This window comes from Equus caballus, chromosome 8 (assembly GCF_041296265.1).
Source record: "Equus caballus isolate H_3958 breed thoroughbred chromosome 8, TB-T2T, whole genome shotgun sequence".
NCBI lineage: Eukaryota > Metazoa > Chordata > Mammalia > Perissodactyla > Equidae > Equus > Equus caballus.
In genome coordinates, this window is record NC_091691.1 from 26820938 (window position 1) to 26848198 (window position 27261).

At 59.3% G+C, this 27261-nt stretch overlaps 1 protein-coding gene across 4 annotated transcripts in view; it reads right to left on the reverse strand.

Moving 5' to 3' along the window:
* Window positions 1-434: 434 nt before the first annotated feature.
* Window positions 435-27261, reverse strand: part of DHX37 (DEAH-box helicase 37) — a 33320-nt gene continuing 6493 nt past the window's right edge. Inside the window, exons 3-28 of one of the 4 annotated variants that reach the window (XR_011420878.1) lie at window positions 26632-26744; window positions 25714-26035; window positions 23450-23598; window positions 22217-22309; window positions 20576-20672; window positions 19604-19717; window positions 17285-17386; window positions 16943-17057; window positions 14101-14196; window positions 13843-13925; window positions 12937-13087; window positions 12225-12301; window positions 11648-11880; window positions 9711-9822; window positions 8325-8431; window positions 7971-8159; window positions 7043-7167; window positions 6838-6954; window positions 5384-5556; window positions 4487-4601; window positions 4255-4392; window positions 3961-4055; window positions 3794-3867; window positions 2311-2408; window positions 1940-2159; window positions 435-1425 (exon numbers count right to left, since the gene is read on the reverse strand). Coding sequence is in view for 2 of the 4 variants with exons in the window: in XM_023647317.2 (XP_023503085.1) it covers window positions 2074-2159; window positions 2311-2408; window positions 3794-3867; window positions 3961-4055; window positions 4255-4392; window positions 4487-4601; window positions 5384-5556; window positions 6838-6954; window positions 7043-7167; window positions 7971-8159; window positions 8325-8431; window positions 9711-9822; window positions 11648-11880; window positions 12225-12301; window positions 12937-13087; window positions 13843-13925; window positions 14101-14196; window positions 16943-17057; window positions 17285-17386; window positions 19604-19717; window positions 20576-20672; window positions 22217-22309; window positions 23450-23598; window positions 25714-26038; window positions 26632-26744 (3177 nt within the window). In the remaining 2 variants the exon portion in view is untranslated. Of the gene's footprint in view, window positions 2160-2310; window positions 2409-3793; window positions 3868-3960; window positions 4056-4254; window positions 4393-4486; window positions 4602-5383; window positions 5557-6837; window positions 6955-7042; window positions 7168-7970; window positions 8160-8324; window positions 8432-9710; window positions 9823-11647; window positions 11881-12224; window positions 12302-12936; window positions 13088-13842; window positions 13926-14100; window positions 14197-16942; window positions 17058-17284; window positions 17387-19603; window positions 19718-20575; window positions 20673-22216; window positions 22310-23449; window positions 23599-25713; window positions 26039-26631; window positions 26745-27261 lie in introns of all 4 variants that reach the window. The other 3 variants (XR_002809794.2, XM_023647318.2, XM_023647317.2) reach the window with 3 other exon arrangements.

Here is a 27261-nt window from a genome sequence, read left to right on the forward strand (position 1 = left end):
GGATCCTGGGTGCGGACCTACACACACTGCTCATCAAGCCATGCTGTGGTGGCATCCCACGTACAAAATGGAGGGGGATTGGCAACAGATGTTAGCTCAGGGCCAATCTTCCTCACCAAAAAAAAAAAAAAAAAAAAAGTGAAACGACAGCTCACAGAATGGGAGAAAGTATTTGCGGATCATTTATCTGATAAAGAACTTGTTTCCAGAACTCTTACAATTCAGTAAGATGAACTGGGTAATAGCAGCATTATTCACAATGGCCAAAAGGTGGAAACTCATGTCCATCAACAGATGGATGGATAAACAGAATGTGGTAGATCCACACAATGAATATCGTTCAGGCATAAAGGAATCAAGAGCTGACACCTGCTACAACCTGGATGAAACCTGAAAGGGTTGTTAAATGAAAGAAGCCAGACACAAAGGCCACATGTGGTGTGATTCTTTATAAGAAACACCCAGAGCGGGCACATCTATGGAGACAGACAGATCAGTGGTTGCCTACAGCTGAGGAAGTGGGGTTGACTCTGATGGGTACAGGTTTCTTCCTCTTTTTTTAAAGATTTTATTTTTCCTTTTTCTCCCCAAATCCCCCCGGTACACAGTTGTATATTTTTAGTTGTAGGTCCTTCCAGTTGTGGCATGTAGGATGCCACCTCAGCATGGCCCAACGAGCAGTGCCATGTCTGTGCCCAGGATCCGAACCGGTGAAACCCTGGGCCACCGAAGCAGAGCCGAGAAGTTAACCACTCAGCTACGGGGCCGGCCCCTGAGTACGGGTATTTTTTTCGGAGCCATGAAAATGCTCTAGAATTAGACAGTGATGACAGCTGCACAACTGTGAACATAAGTCATTGAATTATACACTTTAAAACAGTGAATTTCATGGTACGTTAATTATATCTCAAAAATCTTTTTTAAAAACCTGCCTAATCAGAACAGTTTTCCTTTGCTGAGTGAGATGGAGGAGGGCCGGGCGGTCAGGCAGGAGGCTGCGCAGCACCGAGAGGACGGCTCCCACGGTCACCTGGGAACTGCCAGCACTTGTGTGCTCAGAGTTTTGTAGAAAAGCTGGAGATCGGGACTTGTGAGTGGGAAATATTGCAGTTCTACACATCAGCGAGGAGGTAAAGCTGCCCTCAGTCACGGCAGGCACGGGTCGAGCAGCCTGGTCTGCAGGCCACCCGGGGCCGGGGAGGGGTGTGGAGTGGAAGCTCGGGGCCTGGCACCCCGTCTGAAGGGCGGGAGGGAAGAGGCAGCCCGTGAAGGCCTTCGAGAGACGCCTGGGAGGTGGAGAACCAGTGAGGGGGCCTCCCTCAGGAGCCGGAGTCGGGCAGCAGGCAGGCCTGGCCGACGAGCCACGCCCCTGGAGCGGCCAAGTGTCCATTGCTGCGTCCTTCCCCGAGTCAAGGACAAAAGGGTCTGGGCGGAAGGGATATTTATTTTGTGACGCCGCCTCCGTGTGCAGCAGAAGCAGGACGCTGGTGACGAGTCCATTCTGTCTCTCGCCTTGCAGGATGGAGGGGCATGGCCTCGGTCCAGCCCACAGCCCTCTCGTCCTTCTGTCCTGCCCAGGGACCCCCCTCTGCCCCTCTACTTTCCTCCTTGACCACCAGAGAAAAGGGGGAGGGAATGGAAGGGGGCAGGGTCCCGGGGGCTCCACTTCAAGGGCAGCAGGGCAGCTGTGTGGGTGCCCAGCACAAGCCCACCCTCTGCGGGGTGCAGTGTGAGCTCCCTGCCGCCCAGGGGCTGACCACCGGGGGGAGATGCTCTGCTCCATGCTGTCACCCTTCCACACGGGAGGGTGTGGACTGTGGGGGAGGCCAGGGGGACGAATGAAGTCCACAGGGCACATTTAAAACGGCATGAGCACGGGAGCTAAGTCATCATCCACCACGCAACCCACGCAATAAATAGTTTAAAAAAAAAGTCACACCTCGGTCAGACTGCCAGGGCAGGAGCAGGCTGTGTCCAGAATCGGGCTGGACCCGCCTCCTGGAGTAGTCCCACGCCAGGGTGACCAGCCCCTGGGCTCCAGAGCAGCCCTCGGCCCCGTGGCCAGGCGTCGACTCAGCGGTCAGGGGTGGGCGGCCAGGCCTTCTCCACGTCGGCGTGCATGGCCTGCGGGAGCCACTCGCAGTACTCGGCCAGCAGGTCTGTGGGGCAGGTGGGGAGGCAGTGTCAGGGTGGCCCTGTGCCAGGTGCTCACTGCAGGGCAGACCCCCCCGACCCTGGGCGGCCTCAGTGGGCCCCATCCTGCCCACTCCCAACCCTGAACCATCGGGCACCTACGCTGGTCAAACTCACATTTGGGGTTTTTCTTCCAAGCAGCCAGCAAGGCATCTCGGCAGTCAGCTTTCTCAGCTACAAGGGCTCTCAGGAGGCTCTCTGTCCTGGGCTGGAGCCTGTGGATGGGACGTGGGTTAGAGGCCACCATGCTGGCCACCGATGGGCCTGGTCAGGAGCCATGGGAGTGGGCAGGCGGCACCGCCAGGCCAGCCCTGTCGGGAGGGTGAAGACACTCCTTCCATCACGCCAGGGGTGTCGGCCAATGGAATGATCTAGACTCCATCGCCTCTCCGACCCCACCTCCTCCTATCACTTGAGTCTTTGCTGCCCCTGATGCAGCTGCCCTGGCCTTCCTCATGCTCCCCGAGCACCTGCCTTCCCAGGCTGCTTCTGCACCCACTGCTCATCCCACCCAGAACCTTCCTCCAGGCTTCCGCCCGCCTCACAGCCCTGCCGTCCCCGAATCTGCTCAGTCAGGCTCTCCTGACCACCCCAACCCCGCCCGCGGCCTCGTCCCCGATGCCCTTCTTTGTCCCTTCATAGTGGCGCCACCACCTGCCGTATGTTCTAGTCACATTCTGTTTGGCGTCCACCTCCATGTGCGGGAACACCCCCATGGGGACGGGGTCGTGCCCGCCTCCTAGCACGAGAACGTGCCAGCAGAGGGCGGGCGCTTAGAGCGGGCTGCTGGGTGAATGAATGGGCTGGCAGCAGCCTGGAGGGGGGCCCAAGCCACAGGGAGGGAGGCACCTGCCTGCACCTTCAGGGCCCCGCATCATCCAGCTTCGGGAAGGGGAGGGGTCTTCTTGGGGCTGAGCAGTGGGCAGAAAGAAAACAAGAGGGAGGGGCAGGGATAGGTGGGGAGGAGGGGAAGGACGAGGGGGAGGAAGATGGGGGGGAGGAGGAGGAGGAGGAGTTGGGAGGAGGGGGAGGAGGACAGTGAGGAGGAGGATGGGCGCGACGGAAGTGGGCTTGTGCTCAGCTGGCAGGAAGGCCCCAGGGGCTCAGGTGTGCAGGATGCCCCCGGCTAACACCTGGCAACTCCATAGTAGGTTGACCAGTGTCCCCCCAAAAGTTCATGTCCACCCAGAACCTTAGGATGTGACCTTATTTGGAAAGAGTCTCTGCTGATGTTAATTAAGATGAAGTCACACTGCACTGGGGTGAGGCCTGAGTCCAAGGACTGGTGTATAAGAGAACACAGACGGAAGGGACGGCCACGTGAGGAGGGAAGCAGAGATGGGAGGAATGCGGCCACAAGCCAAGGAACGAATGCCCGGAGCCACCAGGAGCTGCAGGAGGCAGGAGGGACCCTCCCCTGGAGCCTTCAGAGGGAGCACAGCCCTGCTCATGCCCTGATTTTGAACGTCTGGCCTCCAGAGCTGTGAGAGAAGACACTTCTATTGTTTTAAACCCCTCAGGTGGAGGTCATCTGTTATGGTCACCCCAGGACACTAGTCCCCGCTCTCTTCACTGCCCCGGTGCTCTGGGAAGGCTGTACCTGGCCCATGTCTTCAACATCGTGCTGGGGCTGGACAGCAAACAGCCCTGGTACGAGGCCAGCTTGCGGAAGACCTGGGGAGAGACCACAAGACAGGGTGAGGGACCCCGGGCTCATACCCCGCCACGGCACCAAAGAAGGGCTGAGGGAGCCGCAGGGCCGCATACCTGCCCCTCCAGCAGAACCCGGGCGAAGTGCTTGTAGCGGTCAATGCCCTCTGGGAAGTCCACCTGGACCGCGGGGAGTGGCCAGCTGACGCGATCTGGAGGGCGGGAGCCGCTGAGCGAGGGACGGGGACGGGTTCCCACGGCCCCCAAGTCCTTCCCTGAGCCCCGGGCCCCACCCATCAAAGGCGCAGGTGCCCTGGGATGACACTACCCGTGTCACACAGTTTCCAGGGCAGGGTGGGGGACCATGTGTCTGCCGGAGCCCAAGGCCACCAGGAAGTCGCCCCAACTCACAGAACACGCTGGCCCGGTGGCACAGCACCCGCCCCTTCTCGGGGCAGTAGGTGGGGGGTGGCTCGTCCAGCGGCTGGTCAAACTGGCAGTAAGAGGGCAGCAGGACTGGGATCCATGGCACGTCTACGGTCGAGACGCCTGGGGACCAGGGGAGAAAGGCTGGGGGTCACAGTGGACACAGCTCAGCAGAGCCACATGGGTGAGGCGAGGGCCCGGCCGCCAGCTCTGCTACCTTTCATGTACATCTTGGTGGTCTCCACAATTTCCTGGTAGACCACAAACTCGGGGAGCTCTCTGAAAAGGACGGAACTGGGGTGGATGAAGACGGGGTCGTCGAGGAGCGGGGTCTGCGGAGAGACAGGGAGTGGACGTGAGTCCAGGAGACACAAGCACCAGGTGAGATGAAGCCACGTGAGTGCAGCTCCACACTCAGCCCGAGAAGCGTGAGAGCGCTCCATCCACAGACGGACAGACGGGCCAACGTGGGCGTCTGTGTCACGAAGAGTGTTCCGCCACGGAGGATACTGGTGCGGGTTCTGACAGCTGCTACACATGGACAAACCTCAAAAACAGGATGCTGAGTGAGAGAAGCCACACACAAAAGGCCACACACTGTCCGATTCCACTTATGTAAAATGTCTTAAACAGGCGAATCCAGAGACAGAAGGTGGCTTCACGGGGTGGGGAGATGAGAAGAGGGAGAGTGACTCCTAATCGGCATGGCGTCTCTTTTCGGGGTGATAAACGTGTTCTACATGTGCTTGTGGTGACGGTTACGGAACCGTGAATATACTAAAAACCAGTGAATTGTACAGTCCATGGTTTACATCTCAATTAAGCTGTTATAAAAACAAAGTTGGGGGTGAAGCTAACACCCAAAGCAAGACTGACTCCACCGTACACCCCACCCTCTTCCTTGGTGGGGATGTTCCCTGAGGCTGTGGGACCCGTGACGGAGGAGGACAGGCCCACCCAGACCCCCACGGGTCCCCCGGCTACCCCTCACCAGGTGTCCTGACGATGCCCAGGCTGGGGGGACGAGAGACACATGGAGGGTGGAGAGGGCAGGGCAGTGGGGGCGCCTGGGGGCAGCGACTGCCACGCCGCCCGTGCCCCGCCAGGGACCAACCTTGTAGGCGTTCCTCCACTTGTCGTCCAGCAGATCCTCACTCTGGACCCTGCGGGCCAGGCGGTCGCCCAGGCCGGCCGCCACGATCTGCCGCAGGTAGGTCACCTGGCTCTCGGAAGGCGGCTGCATCTTGGGGTCCACGAAGAGCCCGGCCTCAGGGCACACAGCGTTGACTGGGGGGAGAGCCCGCTGTGAGGATGGCAGCAGCCTGGGGCTGGCTTTGCCCTGACCTTCTGGAAGGCCCCACACCACTCGACACGGAGCTCCAGCCTCAGGCACCTGCTTATCTTGGCCCCTGCTGGGGGACCTCAGCAGGGCAGAACGCGCTGCCCACCCACACCCACACCCACGTGCTTGTCTTCCTTAGGACAAAACCCCAAATCCTCTGTGGGTGGCAGAGCGAGCGGCTACGAGGGGACTTGCCCAGCCTGCGCTGGAACTCCCGTTAGCCTCAGTGCAGGCAGCCTGCCCAGAAGATCGGGGCGTCCTCTCTGAGTGTGCACGACCGGCGGAGGCCACCTCTCCTCCCGAGGGTCCCTGGTGCCGCGACGGGACAGTCACCCTTGCTGCCGAGCCCAGGCACAAACCCAGGGCGACACTGTGTCCTTCCGCAGGAGGGAAGGACGGGAGCTGAAGCTCTGGGGACACCGCGGAGGGGCAGAGAGAGGGGACTTCGGGCGCTGCTGCTGGGAGTGGGAGGGGGCAGAGAGGGGCAGAGAGAAGACAGAGGAGCAGGCTGGGGAAGGAAAGCGAAGACAGGGTGGATTTCCTTATTCTCAGGTTTGCAACGTAAACCTCTGATTTCCCTTCAAAACCTTCAGCAAGAAATACACTGTTTAATTTAAAGAGAGACAAAAGGAAAGAAGTAAGAAGGAAGGAGGCATCTAGGACAGGACACAGGAGCCCTGCCTCCCAAACCCGGCCCTGACGTGGCCTCAAACAGGTCCCGTCTCTGCCAGCCCCAACCATGAGCAGGAGGGCGGTGGGCACAGAATCGCCAGCTGCTCCCTGCTCCACAGCCAGAGAACAAACTAGCGCCAGCCCTACTCCAGAGTGGGACCCCAGGATGAGGCCAGGGGCCCAGGGGCAGCTGGGCAGGAGGTGGCACGCAGCCGGTCCAGGCCAGAGCCGGGGACACAGGGTGATGAGACAGATGTCACCAAGGAAAAGACAAGACCAACGGACGACCTGACAGGAGACCACGCACGCTGCTCGTGTGAGTGTCATCGAAGGACCACAGAAGCACCGAGTGCTAATTTTGGGGTTACAAGTAAATTTTAGTGAGCAGGGGAATTCGCAAACGTGGAATCTGTGAGTAATGGGGATCAGCTGTACACAGGTAACATTTCCCAGAACAAGTTTTAACGTTCAAAGGGCCAGCTCAAGTTCTCGGCAGGGTGCTGCCGGTGGACGGAGGACCTGGGAGCCCCGGGAGGCCGACGCGGGGGCTGTACCTGCAGTGGTCAGCTGGCCCCGCAGGCGCCGGATCTCCATCATGGCCTTGTACCGCAGCCCGTTGGCCTCGCAGAACTGGGGTGAGCAGCCGGCATATTCGCAGGCTCCCACGGCGCCTGTGGACGAGGGGGCACGCTCACTCACTGGCCGCCCCACCCCAGGCCCGCCTGACCCTCCCCTCCCCCTCCACAGTCGGGCACGCACCCAGCAGCACCATCAGGTCCCCGAGTTTCAAAGAAGCGCCTTGCCCAGCCCAGATCCTCTTCATCTGGGCCACCCGGGCCCGCCTGCCCTTCAGCGTGGCGAGCTCCTTGTCGCTGGCAGCCGGTCTGCAGACACACACACATCACCGGGGTTACTGCCCGGGCCGCCCTCGGGGCCACAGTGGCAGGAACACAGCTGTCAATCAGGGCAGGCTCGCAGGCTTGGGGACAGACAGAATGCCTGGTGGGATTGCTCATCAACACGAGTAAGGGCTTAAACTCTGGCTCAAAATTCACCTGCGGCAGCCACTAAGGTTAGAAACGTGCATGCCTCCCAACTAGCAATTCCACGTTTAGAGAGTAACAGAAAGAAGCAATCCCACCAACGAGGAACGTCAGACACTGCTGTGCTGCTTACGAAAAATAAAAAACCCTGAAAACTGACGTAATATCCACCAAATGTACACTGGATAAAGGAATTATTCTTGTGGTTCCCAAACCTGAAAATAACAGCTGACATGTACACTCGTGTCAGGCACAGTTTGAAGTCTTTTACTCGTGCTAATTTACAGCTAACAACAACTTCAATATTATCAACATCTCATCCCCATTGTCCTGATGGGGAAGATGAAGCCCAGAGAGGTGAAGCTGCCTTCCCAAGGCCACACAGCTTGGAAGTGCAGAGGGAGATCTGAATCCAGGTGCCTGGCCGAGTACAGGCGCTTAGCCATCATGCTACAGAGCCTGGACGCTAGCACCGCTTGAGGAATGTTACTAAAACAGAGTTCTGCAGAGATCAGAATGCTGTCGAGCTCAGGGAGGACAGGGGTCTTGCACAAGGCCACCCATGAGCCATTACTCCCATGGAGCTGGGCTCCAGGTTGCCTCTCAGGCCAGGGGCCCCTGAACGCCCAGCCCCCAGGCCCCACCTGTCCAGCTCCTCGAACAGCTCCCGGACGGTCATGGCAGCCACAATGGTGATGGCGTAGGGGAGGCAGCCGTGCTGCCTGCTTAGTGCCAGCATCTTGGCGTAGCGGGGCGCCACAGGGAACGTGGCCATGGTCCTGCCCAGCGTGGTGATGGGGCAGCTCAGCCGGGACCTCTGCAGCTGCTTCATCCTGGAGGACAGAGGTCTGCGGTTGCGTGCTCCTCCAGGCGGCTTTGGTGCCAGAGCTAAGAGGCCCCAGTGCCCAGGGCAGTTCAGGAGAGGGGAAGGGAGGGGCAGCGTGCCGAGAACAAGGCGGGAACTAGGCTCTCCGCCCCCGCCCTCGCCCCTGCCCTACCTCTCTGCTTTCTCCGGCGCCTGCAGGGCACCCAGCGCGATCAACAGCTCCTCTGCGGCAATGAGGGCCTCCACGGAGGGAGGGGTTGGAAAAGGGAAGTTGATGACCTGGGACAAGGGAGACGAGGCACGAAACAGAAGTAAACGCAGAGAAGCCAGCATGGTGACCGCAAGAAGGAGCCAGGCTGGGCCCGGCAGGAGGACGGGGCTCTGCCTCTGTCCTCTGAGCACCAGCCATGCCAACTGCAGCCCAGGGCCTGGACGCCCAGAAACGGGCCCTGGGTACTCTCACAGCCCACGTGCCAGGGAACCCACAACCTCCCTCCTTCACTGACTCCCATCATCAACTTGCACAAAAGCACCAAGCACCCAATGTGTGCACGTACTGAGCACCTAATGAGCGCCAGGGGCTGCCCCGCAATGGAGACAGAGGGAAGCACAGGGCAAGGGCTCTGTCCCCACCGAGCTTTCATTGAGTCACAAGGGACCACAGGTAATCAGTGAGTAAATATGTAAACAAATGGGAGTAAAAGTCCCCAGACAATAAAATGGTGAGGGACAGAGCGACCCAGCTCAGGAATGGCGGCACCCTGGAAATAGGCCAACTGACAACAGAGTTCAAATAAGTACTTGTATGCGAATGTTCACAGAAGCCAAAAGGTGCCAACAGCCCGAGCATCCATCACTGATGGACGGATGGACAGAATGAGGGCCCTCCACCCAAGGGAGTACGATTCAGCCACGAGGGAGCAAAATGCTGACACGCTACAACATGGACTAACTATTAAAACACTTGGCTGAGTAAAAGCACCCAGTCATAAAAGGACAAACACCGTGTGACTCCATTGATAAAAAACGTCTCAATGGACAGATCCATAGGAACACAAAGTAGACGCGTGGCTGCCAAGGGCTGGGAGATGGAAGGAACGGGAGCGACTGCCAAGAGGTGGGGGTTTCCTGTGGGTACCGGGTTTCTCTATCTGCCTGCACGACCCCTCCTGGAGCAGGGGAGAGGTGGGTGACCCTGGACAAAGGGAACATGAGGATGCTGTTCCTCCTCCCCGCAAAGGACTGAGTCAGCAGAACATTCTGCGAGCCCCCAGGACACTGACAGCCCTACACACATGGGGTGGGCCCTCTGCCCGGCTTCTCTCCCAGGCAGCTGTCCCCTGGGTGTTCAAGGGGTGCAGCATGGGGCAAGCGGGGGTCTCGGGAGGCAGGAAGCCCAGGGAGGCTGGGCAAAGCCCTCTGGGCTCAGCTCCTGGCTCCCTGTGTGTGGGGAAGGGGAGACGGCCCGTGAGGGGCTGGGGCCGCCCCACCGACCAGGCCGGATGCAGGTGCGCTGGGAGCTCAGCGGGAGACGGCAGGCCTAGGGGCTGCGACAGACCTTTTCAATGTTGAGAGCTTTCATCTGAAGGATCAAGTCCTCGACGGGCCTCCGCGTGATTTCAGGAGGAGGAAACTGCTCAAAGTCTCCAAAAACCGCAGATGAATAGAGCCTGCGCGGAGGGGAGCACCGACCACAGAGGACGTGAACAAAGGCAAAGAAACTCAGCCACACCACCCGGCATGAATCTGGACTCGGCCACCTACTAGGCAAGGTGTCCACCTCTTCCTGTCTCACTGTCCTCACCCGGGAAACGGGCCTAACCAAGCAGCTGCCCTCGGGCCTGGCCAGATACCACATCAGAGAGCTCAGAACAGTGCCCGGCTCCCAGCACCCAGGCAAGCTGAACTACTGTCATTCTTTAGCAGTTTCTCAACTTTCTTTTTTGTAGTTTAAAACAATGTTGAAAACAGCAATAAAGCTATTAAAAAATTACAGCACATGGGGCTGGCCCAGCGGCACACTCGTTAAGTTCACACGCACTGTTTTGGGGGCCCAGGGTTCGCCGGTTCGGATCCTGGGTGTAGAGCTACACACCACTCATCAAGCCACGTTGTGGCGTTGTCCCACACATAAAGTAGAGGAAAATGGGCACAGATGTCAGCTTAGGACCAGTCTTCCTCAGCAAAAAGAGAAGAATTGGCAGTGGATATTAGCTCAAGGCTAATCTTCCTCAAGAAAAAAAATAATAGTAACAGGACACAGACTGGGAGAAAATATTTGCTAATGATACCTCTGATAAGATCTTAATATCCAGATTATATGAACAACTTTTATAACTCAATAATAAAAAGACAAATAACCCCATCAAAAAATAAGTGAATGGGGTCAGCCTGGTGGGACAGCGGTCAAGTTTGCACGTTCTGCTTTGGCGGCCAGGGGTTCGCCGGTTCGGATCCTGGGTGCCGACAAGGCACTGCTTGGGAAGCCATGCTGTGGCAGGCGTCCCATATATAAACTAGAAGAAGATGGGCACAGACGTTAGCTCAGGGCCAGTCTTCCTCAGCAAAAAGAGGAGGACTGGCAGCAGTTAGCTCAGGGCTAATCTTCCTCAAAAAAAAAAAGTAAGTGAAAGATCAGAATATACATTTCTCCAAAGAACATATACAAATGGCGACTAAGCCTGTGCAAACATGCTCAGTGTCATTAGCCATGAGGGAAATGCACCACAGTGAGCTACCAATTCACATTTCCATTTTTAAAAAATGGAAAATAACAAGCGTTGGCAAGAATGTGGAGAAATTAGAACCTTCACACTATGAATGTGGGAATGTAAATGATGCAGCTGCTGTTACCATCTGACCAAGCACCTCCGCTCCCAGGTACAGACCCATGAGAAACAGAAACAGATATTCAAGCAAAAACATGTCCATGCACGTCCACAGCAGCACCATTCACGACAGCCAAAATGTGAACCACCCAAATCATCAACAGACACACACAACACGGTCCACGCACCCAGTGGAATATGAGTCGGCCGTAAGGAATGAAGCCCTGACAGCTGCCACATCATGCATGGACCTTGAAAACATGCTAAGTCAAAGAAGTGAGACACAAAAGGCCACACACTGTATGACTCCACCACAGGAAAGGTCCAGAACAGGCAAATCCATAGGGACAGAAAGCAGACTGGTGGCTGCCAGGGGCAGGGGTGGGGTGGGTGGGGAGAAGTGCCTAACGCGTGCATGATGAGAACGTTTCAAAATTGATTGTGGTGATGGGTGTACCACTCTGTGAATACACTAAAAACCACGGAATTGCACACTTCAAAATGGTGAATTTTGTGGTATGAGAATTCTATCTTGATAAAGCTGTTCACACAACAAAAACAAATCAGCTAAGAACAAAGTCTGCCTTCAGCTGCGGAATAAAGAAGTGAGGACGGAATGAAGAGCGAGCCTGCGGACAAGCCAAGGAGAGTCCCCGGGGAGCCCCACCTGTAGCAGTGCCCGGGCTCTGTGCGGCCTGCGCGGCCCGCCCGCTGATCGGCCGAGGCCTGGGAGACCCAGGTGACGCGGAAGGAGGACACGCCAGTGACACGGTCGTAGTGCCGCTTCTTGACCTTCCCGCAGTCCACCACATACTTGATGCCCGGGATGGTGAGGGATGTCTCGGCCACATTGGTGGCCACGACACACAGCCGAGTCCCCTCTGGAGGAGGTTTGAAGACCTAGGGTGCGGGGAGGGGCAGCAAGAAAACATCAGAATCAGAAAAGAAGTCGTGGGACAGAGGTGGGGGCAAAGCCAGGAGGTGTCTCTTGATCACAGAGAAGTCGGCTGGGCTGGACGGGCCCGGAGGTGACAAGGCTAAGTCGTCTCCTTGCCTCCGGCCACAAAGTGCCTAAGCTGGATGCAGGGAAGCGTTTCTGTCCTCCGAGAACGAGATGCCAACAGCCCCTCAGAAATCTGGGTGCTGACAGGGTGAAGGACTCAGGGCCTGACCCGCACCCTCTGGAGGCCGTGAGGAGGGCCCCAAGAGCAGCCCGGCACCCGCCCGAGACCCCGTGCTCGTACCTGTGCTTGCTTCTCCGGGGCCAGCAAAGAGTAGAGCGGGAGCACGTACAGGGGCAGCGAGGCATCCGGATGGTCACCTGCAGGGCGAGCAGAGGCCTGCTGGCACCCCACTTGCTCCCCAGGGAAGCCAGCTGCAGGCAGGCAGCACCCCCCACCCTGCTCTGTCGAGAGGTCCCTGTGCCAGAGCTGCTGCCAGGGGTCAACCCAGCACAGGGAGTGGCGGAGCCTGGGTGGCCAGGAGAGGCTCCTGAAGGCCCTCCTGCCCACTGCCCTGGCCCCAGGCGGGCATGGCCACCACACAGCAGAATGTCCGCCTCGGAAGAGCCCGGCCTGGCCTAGAGCTTGCTCTGGCACTGCTGCAGTGTGGCTCGTGGGGCTGCCTGACGGCTTGACCTTGGCTCCCCCTGAGGGTGTGCATTCGCCCAGCGGAGCTGAGCTCGGGGCGGCACCCTCATCACAACCAACACAACAAGTGTTTGAGGGCCTCCTCTGGGCCAGGCAGCTGCTGCAGCTCAGAAAACAGCAGGGAACGAGCAGCCAGAAAGCCCGGCTTTCTTGGGGCACAATGCCAGTGGGGACCAAAGATGCTCCAGGTCACCTCACTTGGCTCAAAAGCCCCCCAGGGTGGGACAAACGAGTCTGGGCTACAACAGGAGCTGGTGCAGCAGGGGCTCCACAGACAAGGGGGCAGGAGGCCCTGCTGAGGTCATACCTCCGTCCGCTCCGTCATCCCCACCGTCTCCCAAGTCCAGGTCGAGGTCGGAGCCCAGGGCCTCCTCGTCATCCATTTCCGCTTCCCTGTCCTCGTCGCCTTCACCCACTGGCAACACTGAGTAATTGTCCAAACTGATCTGGGGCAATGTCTGCGGTAAACAAGACATCGGCCCATGAGGCCGCTCAAGCCCGAGGCCCAGCCCCACCACCCTTGGGCCACGCCACTGTGGCAGGTCACGCAGCCCCGTTCTGCCTCAGTTTCCTCATCTAAAAATTGGGGACAATGCTAGCACTCTACTGCCAGGGCTGCCGCGTGCACTCCATTAGTTAACACACGTGGAGCGCTCGGCGGGCCGCCGGGCATGCTGTGAACACAGGAGGTTACCAGCTCTAAGTAATGCCGCCAATGCCAATGGCTCCACGGCGACATCGTGCAGACGTCCTGGGGGTGAGCGTCCACCACGGCCTGGCCTGGCCCTCACCTCGCACCCTCCCCTGGGTCTTGAGCAAGCCCTGAGGGTCCCTTGCCCTTGTTCCACCCGCCCTCCCTGGGAATCCTTGCAGGCCCTACTCAGGGCCCAGCCTTCTAGAAGCTTCCTCTGGGCCCACAGCACAGGGAACCTTGAATGTTTCAAATCACAGCCCCTTGCAGCCTCTAGAGCAGCCCCATCCAACAGAACTCCCTTTATCAGTAGGAAGGTTCTAGACCTGCGCTTGCAAATGTGGTCATCATAGCCCAGGAGATCACCGAGCATCTGAAATGTGTCTAACACGACCGAGAACTTGAATTATAAGTTTACTTTATTTTAATTAAATCTGTATCTACACAGGCGCACAGGGCAAGCGGCAACCATACAGACAAGGCAGCTACCGAGCCCGAGCAGCCCCACGAGACCCTACGTACCGCCACCCGGGCCTTCTTTGCCCTCGCTCTCGACTTCTTAAACTTCCGCATTTCTTCTGCCGAATCTTTCTGATCCTCCTTTTCTGGGAAAGATGAGCAGGTTAGGGGCAGACACCCAGTGGCCAGGGCCTGGGTATCAGGACTCTGCTCGTCCCGATCCAGAGCGAGGTCACTGCAGCGGTGACCTTCATCGGGAGGGGCGACGGAGGGAGGCCTGGAAGCCTGCTGGCGGCCCCAGCCTCTCGGGGCGCCTATTACCTGGTGGCCCGGGTGTGGCACGTGGGAAGGCTCTCCTCAGCCTGCGGCACAGCGCATGGACCTCTGCCTGCCCCGTCAGGAACACCAGGATGCCGCCTGCGGAGAGAACGGGGCCCCCATGATCTGGCCATTCACGAAGCAAACACCATCCCAGTGACGACCAGCTGCCGAGCCCTGCTCTGGGGGGGGACGGGCAGAGCAGGGCTGCAGACACGGACGGGCCACGGGCAGCCGCCTCCAGACAGAGGGCACTGGGCGGGGAGTCAAGCAGAGACACCAGACGACCCGGCAGTTGCATCCTGGGCAAGCGCCCACAGGAAGGGGGAAGAGGGAAGCAAACCCAAAGCTGTCCAGACGCTCGTGCATCTGGCGTCACGACAGCCAAGACGTGGCAGCCGCCCAAGTGTCCACAATGGATGAACAGACGTACAAGGTATGGTCCATCTGCACAGTGGAACAGCATTCAGCCACGAAAGGAACGAAGCACTGACACCTGCTACAACCTGGATGAACCCTGACAACATTACATTAAATGAAAGAAGACGGGGCCAGCCTGGTGGCGCAGTGGTTAATTGTGCACCTTCCACTTCGGTGGCCCGGGGTTCCCTGGTTTGGATCCCGGGTGTGGACCCATGCAGTGCTTATCAAGCCTTGCTGTGGCAGGCGTCCCACATATAAAATAGAGAAAGACGGGTACAGATGCTAGCTCAGGGCTAGTCTTCCTCAAAAAAAAAAAAAAGCAAGCAGACAGACACAGAAGATTACCTACAGTACGATCCCACTGATATGAAATGTCTAGAATAAGTAAATCCTCAAAGATGAAGTAGATTAGTGGTTGCCAGGAGCTGGGAGGAGGGCAAATGGGGAGTTAGTGTTTAAAGGGGACACAGTTTCTGTTTGGGGCGATGAAAAGTTCTGGAGACAGACGGTGGTGATAGTTACACAGCACTGTGAATATACTAAATGCCATTGAATTGTACAAAGATGGTTAAAATGAAAAAAACAGTTAAAATGATAAACCTTATGTATAGTTTACCACCAAAGAAAAGCTAGTGACATTAAGCTGAAGCCCCGGGGTGGCCGTGGCTGTCCAGGGAAAGGGCATCATGTGGGAAGAGGGCCAGGCATAACCATGAACCACAGTGACACCCGAGGGGGAGGAGGAAAAGGAGCGAGAGATGAGACGGAGAAAGGCCAGAGGTGGGTGACACCACCCAGAGGAGGTGGGGGCCGTCTCTGTTGACCAACGGCACCAAAAACTCAGCAGGACCTTTTCACAAGTGTAAAGAGAGATGGTGGTGACCTCAGGGAGGCAAGTTCAGGTGTGGGGTGCAGAGGCCGCGCCGTGAGCTGAGGAGCTGGTGAGAAACGGGTGCAGAAGGTGGAGCGCTCTCAGGGAGGCTGGACCGGAGGGCTTCCCCAGGGACGGCATCTGAAAACGTTCCCTGGGACGGCGGGAGGAGGAGACCAGAGGCCAGTGGGAAACAGGAGGCGCGGGAGACATGGCCACCCCCAGGCGACGCAGGAAGAGGCGGTGGGTTAAGGAGGGCTGGGCATTCGCAGCTGCGATGGCAGCACATTGGTGGCACTCCCCATCGACGGCCCCCATCCCCTCCGCGGGAGGAGTGACCAGGGCGGGGGGAAGAGTGGATAAGGAAACAAGACCGCCAGGCACAAGGGAGGGACAGGCCCTGGCGTTCAAGACCCCAGTCCACACAGCAGCGTGGCGGGGGTCCCGGATCAACGTCCAGGAGGTGGACACGACGAAGAGAACACAGGAGGGCCGAGGGGAGGACGCGGTGAAAGAACAGGAGGAAACGAGCCGGGCAACCTCCGCTGACGAGCAGACCGCCCAGGAAGGGGAGGCCACTCCACCGCGCCCGCCCAAGCTCCTGCCTCGGCCTCACGCCCTCTGACCTCCCGCCATCTCCTCCGCCACCAGCTCAGTCTCCCAGAGGCAGCAGGTGAACACCGAGACGCCCTAGGCAGACATGCACAGGGCATCGGGAGCACCTTCGCTGCTCTCAGTGCCTCCGCAGGGGAGGCGGGCTCGGTCGGCCTCAGCGGCCCCCGCTCGGCTAGAAGTCACCACGGCTGGCTCAGCTGTGGCGTTTCCTCTGCGTGGTGACCGCCTATGTCTGCTCAGTGAAGCTGGTTCCTATCACCGTTGTTCCTTTTGGCATCCACTTGTTCACCCAGAAAAGGTCAAGCCAGCTTAAGTAACACCATTCCATAAATAACCCAGCGAGCACCACGGGGACACGGTGAAAGCGCGGGCAGGGGCAGGAGCGAAACCCAGGCAGGACGCCTGCTCACCTGCCCTGTATCCGGGGCGCCTGCCTGGGTCAGCGCGGACGAAGGCGCACCCCCACCCCCGACCCAGTTAATCACTGAGCAGCACCACCCTCTGGGTGGGACCCAGCGGGGCAGGTGTTGAGAACGCTCCAGAACCAGGGAGGAAACCGAGGCCCAGCTGGGACCAGGGACTGCCCCACGCCCCGAGCTGGGCCCAGAACCCAGGCTGGCCGCGCCGCGGGTCTGCAGGGCCAGGCCGCCTCCCTCCCTCCGGCCTCACCCGCGGGTCTGCAGGGCCAGGCCGCCTCCCTCCCTCGGGCCTCACCCGCGGGCAGCAGGGCCAGGCCGCCTCCCTCCCTCGGGCCTCACCCGCGGGTCTGCAGGGCCAGGCCGCCTCCCTCCCTCGGGCCTCACCCGCGGGCAGCAGGGCCAGGCCGCCTCCCTCCCTCGGGCCTCACCCGCGGGTCTGCAGGGCCAGGCCGCCTCCCTCCCTCGGGCCTCACCCGCAGGCAGCAGGGCCAGGCCGCCTCCCTCCCTCGGGCCTCACCCGCGGGCAGCAGCCGGTGGATCCTGCAGACCTTGCGGAAGCACTCCCCGCTGTAGTCGTCCAGCGGCGTCCGCTTGTTAAAGTGAACCGTCACCGGAAACTGCCGGGCCTCGACCTGCCAGACGCCCGGGGAGGCGACGGGGTGGGCATGAGTATCTGCTCAGGCTCGGCCCCTCCCCTTTCCAGAACTTTCTGCCCACGCTGGCCTCAGTCTGGTGCTCGAGGCTCTTTGCTGCCTCTCCTGCACTGACAACCCTCCACGTGGCAGAGCGAGGGCTCCCTGCCACCAGATGTCCTCGCTGTCAGCCAAGAGGCCCCGTGTCCCCGGTGGCCCGGCCTCACCTTGATGACTGGGGGTGGCGTGGCAAAGAGCCGCTGGTTCTGGGTGAAGTCCTCCACCCGCAGCGTGGCAGACATGATGAGCAGCTTCAGCGGCAGGTGCCTCTGCGGGACGACAGCCTCGGTGACCCACCGCCTCCCAGGGCGGGTCGGGGAGACCTCTGCCCTCCCAGCCTCCCTCCAGCCCCCACCCGAGGGCCCTTTCCAGCTGCCAAAGATCCCAGAAAACGTGGAAAAGTGAGCTGAGGCAGGGGCTGCCTCTCCTGAGGCAGAGGCTTGTCAAGGGCGGTCCTTAAAGTCCCCCAAAGTCATGCTCCACGGGCAGACGGTGAAGCTGGAGGGCTGGGCCTGGGGGCTGCCCAGTTCTCAGGGACAGTGGGCGTGGCTGCCGTCAGCTCCCACGCCACGTCATGCCTGTGTTTGTCCCTGAGATCCAGGAGAAGCGGCCCTCCCTCTGGCGTGTGGAGGGGGTCCCTGCTTCCTGGCCCCTTGGCAGCACCCGATGTGCCTCATGGTGGGCTTTGCTCAAGTCCTGGACGCTGTCCTCTGCTGCCGGTAAACCCCAAACCCCAAAGCTAAGTGCAGAGTGTTTTTGGTGAAAAAAGCCCAGGTGAGAGGCCTGGCGCAGATCAAAGGCCCCTCTCCTGCCGACGAGGTCCCCGAGCTGGCCCCACTGGCGCCCCTTCCTGCCCACCTCCTGTTTTCCCTCCTCGCTCACTCGGCTTGGCCGCCCCAGGCTCCCTGACGGTCCTCAAAGACACCAGTCAGAACCACGAGACACCACTTTACCCCTAGGGACAGAGGGGACTAAAAACACGGACAATAACCAGTGTTGGTGAGGATGTGGGAAGTGGACCCCCGTACAGCGCTGGGGCGGCCACATGGTGCAGCCGCTGTGGAGAACGGCCTGGCAGGTGGTTCAAGTGGTTCAACGTGGAGGCCTGTGTGAGCAGCCTTTCCACCTGAGCCACAGCCCCAAGAGAATGAACCGTGTCCACACAGAAACCTGCACACGAATGTTCACGACAGCCAGAAACTGGGAACAAACCACACGCCCACCAACAGATGAATGGATAAATGTGGTCCACCCACAGTGGAATACTATTCAGCCGTGAAAAGAATGAAGCACTGACACCTGTGACAATGTGGATGGAGCTTGAAACACTGCTGAGTGAGAGAAGCCAGCCACAAAGGCCACGCATTGTATGATTCCATTCATACGAAATGTCCAGAATAGACAAACAGAAAGTAGACTAATGGATACCTGAAGACGGGAGGAGTGTGGGTGGATTGGGGCTGACAGCTAAGGGGTACAGTTTCTTTTCGGGGTGATGAAGATATTCTAAAACTAACCATGGTGATGTTAGCACAACTCTGAAGAGACTAAAAACCACTGAACTGTACGCTTTACGCAGATCAATTATATAGGATAGAGCTTGTTAAAAAAAAAAAGATAGCAGGCCAACTGCTGCCCCAGGGCCTTTGCACCATTCTTCTCTCTACTCAGAATCTCTTCACCCAGTAGCCACTGCTAGCTCCCCACCTTCCTTCGGCCCACCACTCAAAGGCCCCTTCTCTCACCACCTGCTCTCCACCTTCCCCCTGTCCCCAGCTTTGTCCATCATCAGCTCACAGACTCTCGGACTTTCTTACTGCCAGCTGCCCTAACTAAAACGGAAGCCCCAGGAGGGTAGGAACTGTTGTCCCGTGCCTTGAGCATGGCCTGGCACAGCACGCACAGAACCGCTATCTGCCTGATGACCGGTCCTCACTGTGAGAATCAGGCACAGTCACATGTCGTCTTCTCGGCAGGGCTGGGCAGCCAGAACAGGCCGCCTTCGTGGAGCCCCCACCCCAGGGCGCAGCCTCAGCCCTGCAGGCCTGCCGTCCACCTCTGCCCCCGAGGGGTGAGGTGCAGAAGACAGAGGGAGAGGCTGACCCAGCGGGGAGCTGGGCGAGCCTATCGCGGCACGGGGAGCACAGGGCTCAGCTGGCGGCCCCGCCCGCTCTGCAGGTTGCACAGAACTGCCACCATCTCAAAGCCGGCTCCACGTGAAGCCTGGCCCACCACAAACCCCCTGCTCTGGACAGAGGGAAGGGTCGCAGTCCACGAGGCTGGAGCCAGGGTGGCAGCCAGGTGGACTCACACAGGGCTGTTCACACCGAGACCTGCAGCCCAGCCCTGGCCCGGGGACCCTGCCCTCGGGAGACCTCCCTCTCAGTGCGGCCCTGGGTGCAGATGGGCACGGGCCTCGGGGGCCGGGCTCCTGACAGGCTGGAGGGAGCCTGGGCCTCGGCTCCCAGCACCCGCCTCCCGCCTACCTTTGCCCGGAGGGCCACGATGCGGGACAGGAGGCCAATGAGGATGTCCGTGTACACGCTCCGCTCGTGGGCCTCGTCGATGACCACCACCTTGTACCTCAGCAGCAGGAAGTCCTGGGGGGTCAGTGGTGTGAGCCCGCCGGCCAGGCCGCACCCACCCACGTTCACACGCCAGAACCCCCTGGAGGAGCCCTCCCACAGCCGGCACGGAGCCTCAGCACTCGGGCTGGGGGATGCTGGGCTGCGACCTCGGGCAAGTGACTTGACCTCCCCATGACTCAGTTTCTTCATCTGTAAAATAGGGACAACGGAACCCACCGACGGGGGTCACGGTGATGTTTAGATGACAATCACTACCTGTAAAGTACACGGCCTGGGGCCTGCAGAGAAAGGGCAGCCACTATTTATGAGAGCTGAGGTACCAAACACGGACGCTGTGTGGTGGGGAGGGCTGCAGGAAACGGAGATGAGATGCTGGGTGGGGACTGAGGGCAACTGGACATGCGCCCCATACAGAAAGATGCCATCAGACCCAAAACCACCTTCCCAGGTGACCACAGCAAGCGTCGGGGCAGAGGCAGGAGCCATCCCTGCCCTCCCCAGACACCCCTGCCCGGGGAACATCACACAGCCAGGAGGGGCAGTGTGCATTTCGCCCATGCACAAAGTCTGTGAACCAGATCATGATAAAAACAGGCGTAACACTGATATGCACCTACTGGGCATTGTGTTAAGATGCTCTCACGCATTATACAATTTCCGCTTCAAAACAATTATATGAGGAAGGCACCAGCTTGCAGATCAAGAAACTAAGGCTCAGAGAGATTAAGTAACCCACCCAAGGTCACACAGTGGCACAGAGGTGCATCCTGCTTTGCCAACAGGTGGCATGCTAGCTGCTCATATCCAGGAGGACATCCTAACTCCTCACCCCCCCAGGCCATGCTTTCTGAGACAAGATGAGCACCCAACCTTCTGGATTTCCTTGAGCAACACACCGTCCGTCATGAACTTGATCCTGGTGTCTTCAGTCACGTTTCCTTCGTATCGGATCTGGTAGGAGACAACCCTGTGGGGACAGGCAACGACTCAGGGCAGGCCAGTCCCCAGAGCTGCAACTGGTTAGGGCTGTGGCCACGTGGCTACTCCAAGGTAGGCAGCGGAAGTCTGACCCCGCTGGGCAGGCGGCCAAGGGCAGGGCCCGCCAGCTCCTCCAGCAAGGCCCGGACCCCTGCCCACTGCTCTGCCTCTCAGCATGAGGTGCAGGGAGCCGTCCCAGCCGACTGCAGAGCACGTCAACCCAACACGGGCGGACCCCGGCCAGAGCCCAGCCAACAACCAGGTGTGGAGGCGCCCGAGGAGCCGGTTGGACTGGAGGATGCTCCGGAGCTGGCACACACTTTGCAGTTATGACAGAGACACGGCACTTGGGTTTAAAGAGTCCTTATCTAGAAAAGGAGAATCTCGGTGTTCCAGACCCGCACGGTGAAATACTGAGGGTGAGACAACGTGACATCTGGGACCTGCTTCTCAACGACAGGGGGAGTGGGTGGCACAGACGGACAAAGCTGGTCACGAGCTGACAATTACTGAAACGGGATCTAGGGTACAAGGGGGCTGCTCATTCTTCTGACTTCTGTATATGCTTGAAATTTTCACAATAAAAAGTAAAAAAAAAAGATAAAAAAGGACAGCTTCTTTGTACTGTCATTTTGAAGATACACTATTAGACGGAGTAGGAAAGCCACAGAAGACTGAACGGCATGAACCGCGTATGTAGAAGTCAGACAGGGAGAAACAGACACACAGATAGTTGCCTGTCTGTGCACAGAACTGTCTAGAAGGATCCACAGTAAACGTGCAGTGGTGGCTGCAGCTGGGGAGGGGAGCTGGGGGCGCCTCGCCTAGCTAACAAGGCTCCCCACTCGCAGGCCAGCCCCAGGGGCACAGGCAGCCCACAGCCACGTCCGGGAGCCTGGAACAGGCCGGCACACAGCAGGCGCTGCTCACCTGGCGACAGGACGGAAGAGGAGACTGGCTCTGGCTCTTCTGTGCTTTCCGGACTCTAGTCCGTCCTGGACGTGCTACCCCTCCAACCTGAATTTGACAGTCTGGGCTGAGGCCCAGGCGTCTGCCTTATAAACGCGGTCCCAGGCTACTCTAGCAAATGCCTCATTGCTTTGCTCAAACTGCTTCCCAAGGCACATCCTGCAGCCCTACTGCCAGCGAGGACTCGCACTCTGGAAGCCTGCATTCTGAAGTAAGCGGGCAGTGCTGGGGACGCACCACTGCCTGCCTGCGCCTGGCCACCTGCTGTTCTGCTCTGCCCTTGACCCCTGTAAGGGCGACCTGTCCCCTCACTGCACGTGCGTGACATGAGCCGAGGGGCCTGGCTGGCTCGCCCCTGCTCCGTGGCCCAGGAGGGTCGTGCTGACCAGAGCGCAGGAAGCCTTCCTGTATGTGGAGACTCCTGCACTGAGATGCAGAAGCGACACTCCCACCCGGCACCCTCGGGCTGGATGGGGCCCGCGACGTTGCTCGGCTGCTCCTGGACAGCCGGCCCCAGGCAAGGCCAGAAGACCCCCCGGCCCTCCCCCAGGAGACAGGCCTCACCTCTGCGACAGGTTCATCTCCTTGGCCACTCGCTGGGACATGGCCATGGCGGCCACTCGGCGGGGCTCCGTGACGCCGATGATGCTGTTGTCGCTGGTGGGGAGAACACAATCCATCAGCAGTCCTCGGCCCCGCCTGTCTGTCCCAAGTCACACGCAGTTCCATGTCAGGAGTGACTGTGTAGACGTGGCCCTCAGCAGGGGCGACAGGACACGCACAGCAGGCGAGGCAGCACCACTCAGTGGCCCAGGGGAATGCCCGCAGGCCAGCACGCAGAAGGTGCTTCGGCTGCCACAGCGCGTGGAAGCCAAGCCACGGCTACAGGAACGAGGTCCGGGTGGCCCGGAGCCTGCCCCAGCCGAGCACGGCTCCAGACACAGAACCCACCGAGGGCACAGCGGCTGGTTTCTGGGCCGTGCAGAAAACAGCAAACACGGCAGGTCCGAGCTGCCCTCACCAAAAAGACCTCCTGACGGGGCTGGGGCTGGTGGCCCCTGGGACCCTGGTCTGCAGCAAGGGCCCACCACTCCCTGGCTGACGAGGCATCTCTGCGCCTGGGCTGTCTGGAACAACGTGGTACATGCGGACCACCTGCTCTCCGCTCACTGCGCCAGGCAGGGGGGCCAACGTGACCCCCACAGACAGCCTGGGTACAGGGTCTCCTCTGGGCTTCCCTGGTGGACCCTTTACACGTGCTGTCGCAACCCACTGGCTGGAGGAGCTCGGTGTGCCCTGTGTGACTCCCCCGGCAGCGGGCTCTGGAAGCCTGTGCCTGGTCCCCCACAGCCCACCCCATGCGCCTTTCCCTTCGCTGGCTGCACCTCGTGTCCTTTCACTGTAATAATCACAGCCATGAGCACCACCATGTGCTCAGTCCTCCTAGCAAACCAGAGTCTGGGGGTGGTCTGGCGGACCCCTGACACACACGGCTCAGAAGCATTGACAGGAGGAGACACACCGGCCCACGAGTCAGGGGCGGATTCAGGTGTTTTACGTGAATTCAGTCATTTCATCTACATAACCAGCCTGTGAAACAGGTGCAATGATTATCCCCGTCTCACAGCTCAGGAAACTGAGGCCCAGAGAGGGCAAGCAACCTGGCCAAAGTCACACAGCAGGTCGAGGGCATAGCCAGGATTAGATCACCAGGAGCCCATGCTCAGAATGACTTTCGGGGACCACATCTCTGCTGTCACCCAAGGGACCTGTGGAGGACCCTGCGCCAGCCCCTACCTGCTGTAGCCCGCTTCGTAGAGAAACTGGGGCACCTGCGTGGTCTTCCCGCTGCCGGTCTCGCCGCACACGATGACGATGGGGTGCTCGGCCACCGCCTCCATGATCACTTGTTCTTCGGAGAGAATCGGGAGCTTCAGCCTTTCCTCCTGGTGACAGAGAGGAAGTCAGCACTCAGGGAATCGGGGGGAGGGGTCCCTGCAGAATGGCAGAGGGGACAAGGGGACCCCAGTCAGATGGAGCACGACTACGCAGGGTGACGTGGTTTCTACAAAGGGGGCAGCTGGCGCATGGACAGTGCTCAGCCCACAGGAACAGGTGTGCCCTTTAGTGACGGCAGCCGTGACAGCTGGGAAGGGGGACAGAGAGCCATGGCCCAGGTGCTTCGGGGCATCGGTTGCCCTGGAGGACAGCCCGGCTGGCGCAGAGGAGCCCGAGACGCGGGAACCTCAGCTGCGGCTGCTGGGCATCAACATTCACGCACATCCATGTGAGCAGGTAACCTGGCGCTAATTCCACCAGGATGGAGGACGTGCACATAGCAACCCCTGTCCTGGTTGAGCCCACAGAAGGCAGCACATTTCATGTCGTGACTCAGTGCACACACGTCAGCGTGGGTAAGTAAAGCTCAGCAACGTCATGCTGACTGACGAAGAAAGCAAACTGCAGAAAAAGACCTGTGACAGGATGCAAACCTGGGCAATAAAGGGCTTAGAAACAGGGAAGAACCACACAGAAAGGCAGAACGAAGCCCGGGGGCGGGGAGGGGATGCAGGACACGGGATGGTGGGCCGGGGGCCCTGGACGACCGCGTGGAGCAGAGCCCCACACCACCGCTTGCCAGCAGCTGGCATGGCGCTCTGACCTCCCCTAGAAGTCGACCCCTGTGGCGAGAGCCCAGTGGCTCTTTGGGGTCGTCGGTGAGAGCAGACAGCTGACCCTGACTAACTCTTCACACGCAAGCGCACAGACGCACCTCCGACTGAAATCACAACTTCGTTAGACAGTACTTATTCTTATTTGGAGCTGCACTGTGTTCTCTATTCTTTTCTTTTCTATTTAAAAAAAAGGAGCTGGGGGATAGCCCAGTGGCGCAGTGGTTAAGTCTGTGCTCTGCTTCAGCGGCCCGGGGTTCAAAGGGTTTGGATCCCAGGTGCGGATGTACACGCCACTCATCAAGCCGTGGTGTGGCAGCATCCCACATACAAGATAAAGGAAGACAGGCACAGATGTTATGTCAGCAACAACCTTCCTCAGCAAAAAAATAAAATAAAAAAAAAAGGAGCTGGTCACATCCCATCTGTTTCCACAACCCAATTCATGCTGTGAAACAGCTGCTCAGGGGCCCCGGGAGCCCTCATGCCTCAGGACCATTGCTCATGGGGTTCCCAGCGTGGGACGCCTCCCCACTCCCAGCTTCTACTGCTCCCTCAGCACTCGCCCTGGACGCTCTTTCCCCAGACGCCTTCCCTGACGAGACCAGGCCCTTCCATGTCCCCCTCATGGGACCCCATCTTTTCCTCCAGGGCTCTTGGCCCTGTTCATGATGCTGGTGACCAATGTCAGTCTCCCCAGCTGGACTGAGAGCCCGGAGGCCACAAAGCATTCCCCCATGGACACGTGGGGATGGATGGAGAGAATGTTCACCCCTCATGACGGGCCAGGCCCCGGGCTAAGAGACCTCCCGTCGGCCGCGTCACCAACACCTCCCACCCACCCTAGGCGAGACGGCCCACAACTCCACTGCAACATTTCCCCAGGGCCTTCTGTGGGCCTCGGGCTTCCCGTTCCTGCCTCTTTCCATTGTCAAGACAACCCAGCAAGAGCCATGTTTACCAGAGAAGGAAACCGAGGGAGGCAGAGAGGAGGGCGCCTGAGGCAGAGGATGCCCATTCCACAGATGAACAAAACGAGGCCCAGGGATGGGCTGGGAAGTGGTGGAACCAGCACTCCACCTCAGGCCAACGGACCCCACAGCCCAGCCTGTAGGGACTGGTGGCCGCCTGGGCCCGACCTGAGGTCAGAGGCCAACCACTAAGGCAGCCAACACCCATTGCGACAGCCCGACCCTGTGCCGGGCCTGCTGTAAGCACATGCCCACGTGCAGCCCCTCATCAGTCTTGGCCATGACCCTGCCAGGCAGGTACCGAGGACACTGAGGCGCAGGAGGCAGTACGACCTGCCCCAATCACGGGACGTCCCCTCCGCCCCTCACCCCTCACATGCTGCCCTGAGTTCCCATCACAGACACCCGGGCAGCACACCTGCATTTCAGGGGAGCGGTTCACAGGGATGAAGACGGCGGGCTCTGCTGGGCACTTGGCCACGGCGGGGGCTGCGGCCGGAGGGGGCTGACCCCTGGGTGCTGGGCTCTCGCTCCTGGCCCCCGGCAGAGCTGGCGGCTGATGCGCTGCCGTCGTCCCTGTACCAGCCTGCGCCTGCTCAGTGCCTGGGGCCTCGTCAGGTTCAGACTCCATCGAGGACTCGGACTCTTCCTCCTCTGCCTCCTGGCGGTGGCGCTTCCGGTGGGCCCCACTGAGGCTGCTGATCTTCTCCTGACCCGGGGCTGCAATCTCGTCAGATTTCCTGCTGAGAGAACCACAAGTCAGGTACGAAGGCCCTAGGATGGGCCAGTGGACCTGAGGCAGCTCTGGGTTGGTGAGCACTCACCAGAGGCCCGGACTGAAAGGCCACATCCCTTCCTACCTCAGGGCCTTTGCACTTGCTGTTCCTGCTCCCTGCTAAAAACTTTTGCTTCACTCCAATGCCCTCTCTCAGGGAGACTGACCCTGACCATGCAGCAGGAAACGCCCCTCTCATCTCCTTCCACCCTCCTTTCCCTGCTTCATTTTCCCCTTCGTGCTCACCAGCACTAGATACATAGGTATCTGTTTAATTACTGCCCACCTCCCCAACATGAGAACGTCAGCTTCTTAAAGGAAGCCTATTTCTTACTTCACTGTTGTGCACTGCTCTATGCCCAGGGCCTGCAGGAGAGCCTGGCACACAGTTTACACTCAAGAAGCAGTCATCAAATGCTCAACGATGCTTACAGGGACCAGGCCAATACCAGCATAAACGAACTGAGCGGGCAGAGGGTAAGACAGCAGAGAGCGGGGGTGGGACTCTGCAACCTGTGAGCCCTCCCCCAGGAGCCCGGCAGGAGGGGCAGGCCGACTCACTCTCGGGTCTGGTACATGCGGTGCCCCATGCCCAGCTTGGAGGTGGTGAAGAAGAGCCTCATCTCGGCTTCCGAGGCCTGGACCTCACTCAGCTTCCGCAGCATCTCTGCCCGCTGGGGAGGAGACGAGTGTGTGACACTGGGGCCACGACCCTCTCTCCAGAAGGGAAGTGGGACTCCACGTAAAGTTCAGCCTCGCTAACGACACCTAGTCTTTAGGAACCGAAGGTCACACTGCAATGGCTCGGCCGCCTGTGTTCTCACTGACTGACCGGTGAGCCCGGAGGGAAACTGGGGCTGCAAAAACACGGCTCTCGTTGCATCCGTGTCCCGAGAGAAGATCTTCGACCTTCCAGATGCTGTCATCAGGAGAGTGAGTGAAGCAGGGCCGCCAGCTGTGGTGACGGGACAGCTCCGTGTGGGACGGGCAGTGTCTCCTCGCCTGTGAAACATGTGTGCGGGCGACCCAGGTGGTTTCTTTCCCCTGGGTGAGCGTTTCATGAGTTTTGGCTTTTTTTAATTTTTAAAATTTTTTTGAGGAAGATTAGCCCTGAGCTAACATCCGTGCCCATCTTCCTCTACTTTATACATGGGACACCTGCCACAGCATGGCATGCCAAGCGGTGCCATG